Below are 14,076 nucleotides of genomic sequence, written 5' to 3' on the forward strand. Positions count from 1 at the left end.
GAAGGAGTGTCATTATTTTCAAAACCCACTAGATGGCGGTCTCTGCACTGTTTCTCTCTCTTATTTTGAACAACTGTTCAATGTACGAATAAAAACATGATATCAGTTTTGAGCTGCGCCACCTAGTAACCTCTCAACAACATGACTAGTCAAAAACAGTTTTCAGGTGATGGGTGGATGAGGCTTCACGAAACCGGTGATCGGGTCTTCATTTGGAAAAAGCACTAGATAGAACTTTAAGTTTGAAAATGATAATAGAAAATATTGTGAAGCAAAGAGTGCCATCAAGTGGTTTTTCAAAATAAAAACACTGTATCATGAAACCTCATCAACCCACTACTAGCGTTTTCATTCGAAAATTCTGAGCGACCTTTTGACATTACCATGGAGGTTAAATGAGAAACAAACACAACAAGAGCCTTTATATTAAAATTGGTGATTTGATAATGTCCACTCAGATCTTTCAACATTGCAGTTACACTTTGCTGACACACGGGGTCACCAGAAACAACATTTAAAACACTTGTTCATGATCACTTCACTAAATAATATTTCCTTTTACTATTCATCAAAATGTGCAACGCTTATACTCGTTTGTGTATCTCAATCCAAGATTGCTGCTGTATAAGTTAACCCTTGTGTTATCTCTGGGTCGAGGTGACTCGGAGGCCCAAAATGTGTTTGAGGTATCCCTTGCCTTGTCTCTAGGTCAAGGTGAAGACCCTCCACCACTGCATACTGTATGTATTTCTGGAAGCCATGGAGATCGTTCAACTTGACCCAGAGACAAAACAGGGGATACCAGAAGCACTTTTGTTTTCGGGCCCCCGGGTCGCCTGAGATAACACAAGGGTCAAAATGTGATGTTTTCATAGAAAGACTTGCTATCACTGAACGTTTTGCGTTCATTTGTAACCCATTTGCTAAGCAGCTAGCATCCCCTGTTTGTGGTGATAGCATTAATGTAATATTCAGCACTTTCAAGAAAAAAAAGTCTAAAACTTATCAAACTATTCCCGCCACACTCTGGCACTTACGTCGGTGACAACTTTTCTTGATGACTAGTTCGACCATGAGTTTTTACCTCCGAGCATAAATCCTCCATATCGGTTGCAATTTAATAACCTACAGTCGACGTCTGCAGTAAAACGCCATATTTTCTTCCTGTTCCTTCACTTTTCCGTGTAAGGTGACTTTCAGTTTCCTCCATTAAACCCAAATTTATGAAACTCTAAAAAAGACGCAGTATAACTCCCGGCATTATTAAGACGATAGCGTCTTGAATAATCCACTCCTGTCCATCACTGTCACCGATAAGGATCCTAGCTGTGGCACCGACCCTGAGAGCGTCGAGTTCCTCGCGGAGAAGCTCCTCAAGAGCTGTTACATTCAGGTACGTTCGCCACCACGCTCTGCTCATGAATGAGATAAATAGTCAAGGCGAAGGAGGAGGGATCATGTGACATGGCAGCGGAGTTGATCCGGAATGATTGACGGTAATGTTCCCGTCAGTCGGGCTCATGCAATGAGACTGAGCAGCTGGAGACAAATCAATTTGCCTTCCAGCGACAGCACCCATGACAGCCCCCAGCGACTTACCTGCGTCTCTTCATCCTCCGCACATTTCTTAAGATGTTATACACTGCAGACCTTCCGTGACCCTGTCGAGTACAACGTGCTGGACTTCATACCCGCACCGGCAGAACCAAAATCTGGACACACATATGAAGGGTCCAGTTTCTATGAAGTACTAAGTTAATCATTTTCCTCCTCTAATATTCTTGATTCTTCTTCTGTCTCCAAACTAGACAGTTTAACATTGGAATTGGCTTTGACGAGTCTTCAGTTCGGTGCCCACAGGATCTCATTTCTGCTTTTTGCAGATGATGTGTTGCTGTTGGCTCCAGCAAATTGTGTCCTTTAGTCCTCTCTGGGCAGATTCACAGATGATTGTGAAGTAGCCATGATTAGGAATCAGACGCTTTAAATCTAAGACCATAATCCTTGGTCCAAAAACTCCGGAATATATCTGTCCAGGTTGGAGGGGAGATGTTTTCCCTGGTGGTGGAATTGGAGTACTTTTTGATGGCAGGTGGGAGTGCAACGATCTTCTTGCAGTCATTGGGTCTCTGTATGGAACTGAAAAAAAGAGCTGAGTCAAAAGGTGAAAATGATACGCATTATCTAATCTACTATAACAAACCTGTGTCAAAGAGAACAGGAAAACAGATATAAGCATTTGAAATGATACAGACGACTTCCATCATGATAAGGTGTGGAGTTCATTCATGCAGGAGAGACTCCACGTAGATATGTTGCTCCCCCACAAGCCACTTATTAATGGTACCTCCTGCAGGTGTTACAGGGAACTGGGATCGATTGGAGAAAACCCCTAGGACACTTTGGAAGGACTTGTTCTGGGAACTGCTACCTCAATGAGTTTTTCTTTATTCAATTAAAACTGAAAGGAAACCGTTTTTAATTTAAAATGCTAACCCATTTTCTGCAGACTTCCCTTAAGCCAAACCTCCAGACATGCCCAGCAGGTTTTATTAGCTTTTAAAGAAAGTTTTTACACAAAAAGACATAGTTTAGCAATAGTTAACCTTAATTAACACAACCACACTAATATACTCAACTTCATTTTCTTGAGATTGACACTGTATGACTACGGGATATTTGGGCATCCTTCGTTTTTTGTGTTTATGTGCAATTTATTGTCACTGGCCTAGCCGCTACCGCTAAAAACAAGCTCAAAATAAAGACTTGTTTATTTTCTTTCTAAACAAGTACTCATGTTGAGGCTTCAATACAAGAGGGATGTTACAGACGTGAAGTATGGAGGTAGTTCAGTGTTTTTAAGTGTGTATTTTTGGACAAAGATGAAGACGAAGACACCTGAACTACAGTCGCTACATTAAAATGAACAAACATAGTTTCCTTTTACTCTAAGATTAACCAAACCTTAGTCGACATGGGTTTGAGTAGTGAATATTAATTTTGAACTAACCCATTATGTGAATATTAAAAAATTGATTTGAAAAGGTTTCATATCGGATTTTTCATAATAACATTTTTATGGATATTTAGCTTGATTTTATGGTTTTATTTTATATTATTTGCTCCTTTAATTATGCCTGATTTCCTGTTGTAACAGCCCCTTTTTTTTAAGATCGAGGAAAATGTAATTGCCAACCACTAGCCTTGTAATGGGTCTCTAACGCTCGCTAAAATCCTAAGCTTGCTCGACTAGATCTCCCGATTTCATTTGCTCTCAATGAATGTTTGTGGATATTTGCAGGGAGTAAAAGAACTGAAATGTTGTTCTCATTAAAAACTAGAGTGTTATTATGTACAAGACCGGAGCGAAACCCGGTGCTGTTAGCGAAGGACTGGAGATGCTGCCGGGGCTGAAAGACGCTTCAGGGTCTATTTATATCACAGGATTGCATTTTCCCAACTCCTTTTGCAGCCATTTTGTTGGAGCCCTAATGGAAATACTTTACCGGTGTGTTTTAAAGAGAGCAAACATCTTAATAACGTAGGATAAATGTGAGTCTGGGAGCCAAGCTGCACACGCAGGACCTTCTGGAAGACGGTGATTTAGCGTCCGTTCCTTAACGTCCAATCGTTCTTCTCATTTGTGCTTATCTGGCTGACGGCTTTGTAAATGGCTTTCTATTGGAGGAGGGACCCCCGGGGAAATCGTTCCACTCAGACACAGTGACAGGCTGGTAATGCTGCTGCCGCTGCCCCCCTGCCCGTTCCATCGAACACCCCCATTTGTCTCCCCGCCCCACCCCACAACCGGCCGGCCAGTCGCCCTGCATGACAAACATCTTGATTGTAATTGAATTTTTGGGGACGGCGCTGCATGACGGAGGCGTATGATGGAGGGTTGTGACGGCTGGAGGTCCAGATTGGACGGGAAGGAAGGGAACCATTTGTGGAAAAACTCAAAAAGAAATAAACCTTCAAATCACATTTGGTAGTGGAAACTAGTTGATTTTATATGTACAGAAAAACACCCTTTTTTCCATTATTGCCCTTGAATTATTTGATTCTGTATAATTAGATCTTTTTTCAAGCATTTGCCGGACAGATGGACCAATCTTCAAATTAATTGTGGATCCAGATGGTAATTGTGATCACCACCAACACATACTCATCCAAGGCTTTTCCCACTTTACAGACATACATATACACAAAACAAAATACTATCAACAAGTCGATCGATCTTTATTATACTTATCTTGGGTCAGTTCTCGGACAGAATAGAAGCAGCCATGGTAGAACAGGTTGTCGGTTTCGTGGTTATTCACAGGAACATATTTTGATTAAAATTCTTTTGTGGGCTTTTAGAGAGAAGGAAATTAAACTTGCAGTCTCTCCAAAAACATTATGGAGACACAACATATTGAATATGTTGTGGACAATAGAGTTACATATATTGGTCAGGTTGTGAATGGATCAATAAAAGCCAAAGTTTTTTTTTTTTTTAAATGACTAATAGAGTAAAAGTGACACAATAAATAAATTGAACATATTTAAAGAAAAAACAATGAAGTCTATATGAAGTGTTTGATATTTTTAACCCTTGGGTTATCTCCGGGTCAAGATGAACGCACATATGCAGTGGTGGAGCTCGGTCACTTTGACCCAGAGACAACCCAAGGGATACCACAAACACATTTGTTCTAGGCCTTCGAGTCATCTTGACCCAGAGACAACACAAGGGGTTAAGACTTGCCTGTCTTCTTCAATTATAAGAAGGTTGTAGCAAATATAATTTCAAGGGAGTCTCCACCTTCAAGGAACTCAACGTATAAACAAAGAGGCATCATTACAGCTGGAGGAGGAGTGAAGCCATTATTACGTTATAATGGACTCTGCTCTCGTAACCTCTCGTTCGCTGAGATTTCAGACTTTAGAAGAACTTTATAAAGTAATGAGTTTAAAACATGGTCATGATGAGGGACTTATTGTATCTTGGAGAGGAAGACTTCAACATTTGAAACTTGATAGTGAGTCAGGAGAGTTGAAGTGTCACATTAGTTGACCTTCAAACAAACATTTCCTTCATTTTTAAGACAGTTGAGAGATTCGTACTGCGTCATTAAGGACGTGGTCTTGCAGAAACTGAGCTGTTTAAGTCCCAAACAAAGGACACTAATGTCCTTCAAACTCTGTGGAGACATTCTTAACTCTCATCACAGCTGGTATGAAGCAGATGTTTTCTTCTGAATTTTAAAACAGACTAAGTATTTCTGTTAATTTATCACTTTAAATAATATTCATTTTTATTCAACAATACATTTTGAGCCAATTTTTTATTCCTTTCTTTTTCAATGATGAAATAAAGGCCCGGTCTGCATCTTTTCTTGTACTAATTTGTGTGACATGTCATTTTTTTTACAATCTGCTAGAAACTACAGAGAAACAAGAAAATCATATTTTTAAGAAAAGTTTAATATTTTTTTCTCTCTTCGTGTCACGTTCCCTTCTTCAAACTGAGTAAATGTGGACTGCCGGGGCCATGCCCAGAGCTCCACTCTCCCGACAAATCCATAATCGTGTCTGTCACTTTGTCTGCTTCGGATCTCAGGCTGATTATCCGTCTGTTGTGCGTTTAATACAGATTTGAGTTTGGGAGGGATTTGTGAGGGTTTTTCGATCTTCACTTTTTCTAATGCTCTTCCTTCTTCTCTGTCTGTTTGCTTCATCACGCAGGTTTTATTTAGTCAGCGGCGGAGTACCCCTCATCATCTGCGGGGTCACGGCGGGCGTCAATATCGACAACTATGGCAGCGGGGAGCAGGCGCCATTGTAAGTTGCCGTTTCGCTTCCGTTTTTTCATCGATTGGAAAAGTTATTAACTCAAGTACAACATAATGTCTGTTTCTATATTGATTTTTTTTAAAGAGATTATTGTTTATTTTGACTTGTTTTCGTGCAGACGACATAATTTCATTTTGTAAGTGTGAACAGAATATTTGCAAAAGCCTCTAAACAGACTAATGTACAGTACAGTCGCCTCCACCAGGGATTATTTGTGAGGTTCCTTGTACGTGATCATGAATTATAAAGCAGTTGCTGCTTTTTTGTATCGGATGCATTAATTTTTAAACACCTCATCACCCCCATAATCCATCAACTTTCAAGCACAGTGGTGTCGGTAGTAAGCCCTGTGTTGTACTCTAAATTGGACACAAAGTTCAACAACTGCGCATGGATATAAAAAAGAGTGTGATTAAGTTAAGTGTAAATAAGAAATGAGTGTTTTTTTGTTTTCAGAAAGTTGCTGTAAACTCTTGTTAAACTACCAAATGTTGAGATGATTTTTAAATGATGGATTAGTTGCGGATCATTCTCAAAGCAGTTGTAACGTTGATTTCTTTGCTTGACTCAAAACTGACAAAAAAGAAAAAAAAGAGTCCAAGTTCGGGAAAGAAAAAAACTGACAGATTTCAGGACAATATTTTGTTACAGTTTGACAAAAGGACCACCTTGACACACGAAACTGGGGAAGTGACAAAAAAATATGTCTTCACATTTTTGGGTAACTTGAAGATGGAAATAGCCGAGTTCCCCCCCGTGTGTGTGTCTTCCTTCCTTTACATTCATTCTGTACTTCTCTCTCTCGCTTCACTTTCAGCCTCAGCGGGATTTTTTCATTTTGATGGCATTACGAAAATAACCCATTGGAATATATCGTCTAAATATATTTTCTTTTCGACATGTGATGTGCTTGGGATGTGATCTATAAACAGAATATTCATATTGATAATTAATACGCAAGAAAATAGAACACTTTCTTTATTTATTGTGTCCCTAAACTAATACTTGCATCACACTTGTGTCTCCTGCAGCTGCTGGATGGCATGGGAGCCAAGTCTGGGCGCCTTCTTCGGCCCGGTTGCCTTCATCTTCCTGGTGACATGCGTCTACTTCCTGTGCACCTTCCTCCAGCTGCGGCGCCACCCTGAGAAGAAGTACGAGCTGAAGCAGCTCTCGGAGGAGCAGCAGCGATTGGCTTCCATCGACATTCCGACCCACTGCCACCAGGGGGCAGAGCCCGGGGCCCTGACTTCCCCACCCGGCGGGAGCAGCTGCCCGGCAGGGTGCCCTGGGGTGCCCATCAACCCCGCGCTCCTGGCCAACGAGCACTCCTTCAGGGCTCAGCTACACACGGCAGCCTTCACGCTTTTCCTTTTCCTCGCCACCTGGACCTTCGGGGCGCTCGCCGTGACGCAGGGTCACTTCCTGGATATGATCTTCAGCTGCCTGTACGGTGCCTTCTCCGTCACCCTCGGCCTCTTCGTCCTCATCCATCACTGTGCGAAGCGCGACGACGTCTGGCACTGCTGGTGCTCCTGCTGTCCCAGACGCCGCGCCAACGCCCGCCCCCAGGGGCCCGGCGCCGCCCGGCCGAAGGTGAACGTGAACGGGGACACGCCCGGTCACGGCCACGGCCACTGCCACCACGACTCGCCGTGTCAGGGGAAAACGCTGATGAGCTGCGGCGTCGCTCACTGCAAACACGCCGCCCTTCCGTCCTCGCAGAACCACGTGGTGTGTCTGGCGCCGGTGGCGCCGTGCTGCGCCGCGCTGCACAGCCAACAGCTGATGGAGGAGGAACCCACCGCCACGCACGTCCTGCTCCACGCCGACCCGGAGGGTTACCGGCCGGGAATACAGTTGCATTCCTGCCTCAAGAGCAGCACCAGGACTAAGAGCCGCCATTTTAGCCGCCGGGCGGGGTCGGGCACTTGCGGCGCCGGCGGGGAGCGGGAGTTTGCGTATCACATCTCTTCCAGTGCGGACGGCGGCAGCGTGCACAGCTCACACACTGACAGCCCGCACAGCACGCACGAGCATCACGCCCACATCTGTCCGCACATGGCCCACGAGGGCCACGTCGAGGGCCACCACACGTGCCACGCTGCCGCGCACGAGGCCCTGCAGTGCCACAACCCCTGCCACCGACACATCTGCTGCGCCAAAGCAGACCTTTTCCCTTCCCTTTGCCCGGCCGACGCCGGCGACACGGGCGTCCTGCTGTGCGGCTGCAGCAAGGCGCCCGAGGAGGAACCCATAGCGACGCATCACCACTTGGAGATGCACGCCCCGCGCAGACAGTCCTTCCCACAGAACCCTCCCAATCAGAACGGGATTCTAAAGGGGGGTCTGCACGAAGGACTCCTGTACAGCTCGGACAGCACGGGGAATATACGCACCGGGCCGTGGAAGAACGAAACTACTGTGTAGTCTGGGATTAAAAAACCTCCTCACTTTCTAGAATTAAAAGAAAAATGAATTTATTAACAAACCGAATCGTCACAATCAGCGTGAAATGCTCTTTATTTTTAACGTGGTCATCTTTCTATGTGTGCTGTTCTAATGTACAGAATTCCCATTCGAACACGCTCCGAGCAAGAGCGTCCGTCCATGAATCCAAAATTTCCGTGTGATCCGTGTCTCATCCAACCATCTGATGTAACTGAAGGTTAATTCCAAAAGATCCATACCGATACAGATCGCTCTCTATATACTCTATATACAGGAAAACCAACGGTTGTATGTATGAATTTGTGTGTTTGTGCTACAAAGCGACACATTTTTTTACTCTTCTAATCCATCAACGATGAACCTCCAGTTTTAAGGACTCTGGGCATCCATGTTGTAGGTGACTAAACCAGCAATTTTAGATTCCATGGCTATTTTTGCCTTTCTGACAAGCAACTGTGAATATATATGATAGTTTTTATATAAATATATATATATATAAATATCTATATATATATGAAGTACAAAAGAAACTGCTTGATGAGTGGATCCCAGTCAAACCAGGAGTGTTGATTTGTTGCTGTTTGTATGATGTCACCACTGTGTTTGTTTTATTTTGGAGAGAAGTAAAAATACAGCAACATCCACGTGATGACTATTTCTGCTTCCTGTCCAGGCTTTGTCTAATTGACACACAGGGAAAAATAAAAGGTGCACATTCATGTTCCGCTTCACAAAGGTATATTGATGAAGAGTTTGTCTTTGGTATGGTGTCGTTCTGTGGTGAGGATTTTCCTTTAATACCAGATAATGGCTGAATTTTGAAATTCTCTGTTCCACTGAAGGCGGTTGCTTTAATCTGGTGATGGTCTGATGAAGCTTCAGGAAGCAGTGTCATTATTGTCAGAGTCCACTAGATGGCTGTCTTCGCTCTATTTTCATTTGTTTTAAACAACTGTTCTAATGAAACATCACATCATTTTTACAACATAACACTGTTTCATGAAGCTTCGTCAGACCATCACTAGATTAAAGTTTCCAGGTCTGAATTCAACAAGCAGAAGATTATTGTCCAGACAACCATAGTCTTATGGGTGACACAGAATGCTTTTACTTTTGATTTTTTTTTCATTTTTCACTCAAGCTTCATCCTTCCTGGCCTTTTCTTTGTTTGGTTTTGTTTTGTTTGGATGTTTTGTGTCATTTAAAAAATAATTCACCTTTTCACCGAGAAGACAAAGGGACATTTTGTTGGGGGTTTTAATTACGGGTCCCCAAACTTTTTATTACGACCATATAGCAGTCTAATTTAGGCATTGATTTTTATAGACGTCACTAACAGATGACAGCAAAAATAACACAAAAATCAAATAATATAACATGACCAACAAAAAAAATGTAAGGGGCAAGAAAAATAAACCTCAGAATGAAGCTGAATCAGTAGGAGATGTTTTCTCTTTAATTTCTTTCCCAAAAATATATTCCCATATAGAGTTTGTGTTTAACTTGTTTTTAATAGTAAACTGGCAATTTTTTTGTAAGTCAATTCTTTGAATTGTAAAGAGTCACAGGCTATTGCAAAAGAAAATCTGGCCTTTTAAAAACAAAAAAAACATCTTTCCAACAGTAATAATCAAGAGAACAGAAATTAAATTCAACCATTTTTTGACCATGAGGTCAAAAACCATGAAGGTACTCTGCAAAAACCTGTTGGTTTGAAAAACAGTGGTTAAAGTGTCAAGTTTGATAATCCTAGGTATTTATTTATTTTATTTGCAGTGCGTCAGTCTGACATGTAAAAATGTCTGCCTTTTTCTTTCACTAAATACAGTTGAGTTTGATAAAAAACATGATTTTAATTGTCAGTTAAAATGATTTCACTGATTTTTAAGTTTCACAGATGACACTTTAATGTTTTGTGTTACATTATTGAATGTATTGGTTGGAATCCGGTGTAAAAGGTTCTTTTAACAGTAAAAAAAAAAACCCTACTTTTATTTTCTTTTGATAGTTTGTCCCAATTATTTTATTACTTGTTACAGTTCCGTTAAACTCCATCTCACATAAATAACCTGTTTCAAGGGACTTGTTTTTCACCATGTTTTCCATTTGTTTTTTAAATTATTTTCTTTTTTGTTCCGTTTTTGCCATCATCAACCACTTGGGAACCATTTATACAGGGTTTTATTTTGAAACATGTCCATGGATTGACTTCCTGAACCGTCTTTACTGTATTTTTTTTATTTAAAAAACACATTTTTAAGGTTAATCGGAAAATCTCAATGACTCAGAAACGCTTCTGAACTGCATCTTGTGCCCGTCTGGTGTTTGCACTGTAATTCACAGGAATTGAAGCGATCGGCTGGACAACTTTGGTGGAACTGAGGGGTGAGAATTGACACATTCGTCTGTTGGCTTGTGAAGCTGGTCAATATAAATGTGCAGAGATGTGAAGTCACCTTCGTTTTCTGTTACCCGTGCGTCAGTTTCCTGAGCTCAAAGCCGGTATTTTTCATGTGCGTTTAAGTCTTTGGTTGCAGAATCCTCCCCTGACCTGATGAAACTGCTGTGTCACATGATTAGAATCTCTCATCAATCACCTCCTCCAATCAATATCTAGAAGCTTTAATGGATCACAGAGGACGTAAAAGATGCCATGTATTGATTTATCTTCTTTCTCTGTTTGTTTTCTGTGAATGATGATGGCGCTGGTGAAATACAGTTGTATGGAGAGCATTTCGAGGACCCGACAACATCCGGGGAAAACTTCCGCGCAGACCATCGTTGCTGCACTTCTGTGTTTACGAACCTGCTCTCGCTCAAATGAGATCTATGGTATTTATGAATAAAATATGTCTGTGGCGTCTGGAGCACACGACCTTTCGGGACAAGATATGTTTTCTTGACATACCATTGTAATGGCTCGATCAGGGTTGGGGGAAACTTTCCGAGTCAAGGGACTCAAGGAAAGGATCCTTCTGATGGAAGAAAGTTATATTTGTCTTAACTTGTGAGCAGCGTTCGTGCAGGTTTGTCTCCTGCCGGCAGTCACCGGCTCATTAGCGCGCTGTTATCCACAGGTAGCTCTAAAAGTAGCAGCCACAACACCAGAGCATCACTTCGACTTAACTCAAAAGCTTGTTTTTTCTTTGCCGCTCGGGGGATATTTCGGCCTCTTCCTTAACAGGATATTGTCTTGTAGGATCTCTTCTTGGCTTCCTTATCTGTGCGCATGCAACCACAGGGAGATAAAAGAACATCATCACTGAACAAGTGCGTCACAGCGGTCGACACGTCGCAGGATATAAAAGGTAAGACCTGTTTTATCTCTGGTGGGTGCGTCTAGAAAAGCAGTTTCCTTTCATATTTCATTAGAACAGTTGAAACAAAAGAAAATAATGCAGAAACCGCCATCTTGTGGTCTCTGAAGATAATGACACTGCTTTATGAGGCATTGGTACATAACAATCTTTTTCAGTTTACCTTTTATTTAACAAAAAACTGTTACCGCAAGATGTAATTGTAGAAAAGGAGTATAAGAACAACAATAGTTCTACCTTCTTGATGATCAGATCTTTATTCTAGTCCTCGGTCTCACCACATGTGCTCCCCCGTCCTTACCTGTCTCAGTCTAAACCTCTTAAAGGAGCAGCCTTTAGTTGGTTCAAAAATGTAATTTCAAATATAAACCTGGTAATTTTTTTCACCATACCTAGAATATATTGTTATATTTTTCTTAGCAGGTCGGTCAGACATGTACATTGTTATTAATTAGATCAAGTTTGATAACAATTTATTTCTCTTTTTGGCTTTTATTTTGGATGCTAATACTATTATGAAAATACTAATAATAATGATGGCGATTAAGTTATTATATATGAAAATTTGATTAGAGTCACAAAGCGCCTTCAATAAGAACTGAATTAAAAACAAACATGTTTTATTTAGTTCAACAGAACACAGTAAAACACATTGTTATGATGAAAAGCAACAGGTAATGTTTACTTTGTAGTTTGTTTATGGCATAAAGGCAAACAACAAAGTACACATTATATAGATAGATAGATAGATAGATAGATAGATAGATAGATAGATAGATAGATAGATAGATAGATAGATAGAACTTTATTGATTCCTCTGGAGGTCTCTTTCGGGAAATGGTTTATTTATTTATTTGTTTATTTATATATTTTAACCCCTGTTATCTCAGGGTCAAGGTGACCCGGAGGCCTGAAAACACATTTTTAACGTATCCCTTGTGTTGCCTCTGGGTCAAGATGAACCGACTCCCGAGCTACAAACACAGTGGTTTTCGGGCCTTCGGGTCACCTTGACCCTGAGATAACACAAGGGTTAAAAGTCAAATGGATTTTGTGGCTCCTAGCGTTTTCTTTACAGTAGAAAATGGTTACAAATGGCTCTTATGAGTAAGAATGGTTACTTTATCAATAATATAATAATAATACATTAAATTGTTTGGGAACCTGCTTGAGACCTTGGCTCGTGCAAGGTTTAAGTGATGCCATATGGTGTCTGTCATATATCTGTGATGTCAGATAAAGAAACAATTTCTTTGTAATAGCCGGAACATTAACACAATTATAATGTTTTTAGCATATAGTAAAGAAACACATTTAATAAAGAAATTCATTAAAAATTTGAATTAATGTCCAAACTTTGTTGGAGATTGTTTAGAGACTTCTATCTACCATCTATTATTTATCTGTTATGTTTAAAATAACATTGACAAACATAAATTAAGTCTCTCTAATTACAGTTTCGAGAGCATATCAAGTAGAAGGAACGGGAAAAGGGATCAAACTTGGTACAAAAGTACGCTTTGAGCAAGATGTCCTATCTTGGATGGATTGGAAGAAGGAGATGACACAGGTTGAAGATGTTTGTTCCAGAATAATTCAGGCGATGTCCCTTCTGGTTGTTGGAAAGTTCTGTTGTCGTCACAGCTGCCTGCGAGTCTGCGCCAAAATCCCTGAAACCAATTCCCCACATTGATTCTAAATAAAGGTTGTTTTTTTTTTTCACCGTTAGACTAAACATCATTGCCCTTGTTTTTCCCCTCCAGAGCTGCTCGTGGAGATTGAGATGTCTCCGGAAATGGATGGTTTCAATATGTATGTGCTAAGCATGTTCAGAGTGGGTCAACCCCCCACAGACTCATCGTGCCGTCCTGAAAGCGTGACAGCGCGTCTTCACAAATCACGCCGATGATTGACAGGCTATGAAACGCCCGAGAGCATTTATTATTCAGCTGGGTCTTTTTTTTTTTTTCACCAAGGCTACGTTGCTGCAAACCTCCTCCCACCTCCCTCACATCTCTTCTTCCTCAACCACGGGATTATTCACCCGACTGAGAGCCACTTAAAGGACTGGAGGTTGTATCCTCTTAAATGTCGGAATCACAGTTGAGAATATGCTTTTGTAAGGAACATATTTTTGGCTCCTACTATGTAAGTACCATAGTATAAATACCAGCCATTTATTGTTTTTGCAGAATCTTGGATTTACAAGGCTTTTCCATGGAACACTATGGGATAAGAATATTATGTAATGAATTCAATCCATATAAGTAAGCAAGTAAGTAAGTAATTTGTATTTATAGAGCGCTTTTCCAGACCAGGGTCACAAAGCGCTTAAACAATCAAAACAATACTCAATAAATGATATACTTTAAAGGTCAAGATAACACCAAGACGAACACAGGGGTTCCAGAAAATCATTTCATGTTTCTGAAAAGATGACTGACCAAAATTTAAGTCGATGTAGGTAAAT

General features: G+C 41.0%; 1 protein-coding gene across 1 annotated transcript in view; it reads left to right on the forward strand.

Annotated features, from left to right (window-relative positions):
• Positions 1-8,933, forward strand: part of adgra1b (adhesion G protein-coupled receptor A1b) — a 243,757-nt gene extending 234,824 nt beyond the window's left edge. Inside the window, exons 18-19 of the mRNA XM_087803267.1 lie at positions 5,731-5,826; positions 6,870-8,933. Coding sequence (XP_087659393.1) covers positions 5,731-5,826; positions 6,870-8,268 — 1,495 coding nt within the window. The 3' untranslated portion in view covers positions 8,269-8,933. The remainder of the gene's footprint in view (positions 1-5,730; positions 5,827-6,869) is intronic.
• The last annotated feature ends 5,143 nt before the right edge of the window (positions 8,934-14,076 follow it).

Source organism: Callionymus lyra, chromosome 11 (assembly GCF_982586985.1).
Source record: "Callionymus lyra chromosome 11, fCalLyr1.hap1.1, whole genome shotgun sequence".
NCBI classification, from domain to species: Eukaryota; Metazoa; Chordata; class Actinopteri; order Syngnathiformes; family Callionymidae; genus Callionymus; species Callionymus lyra.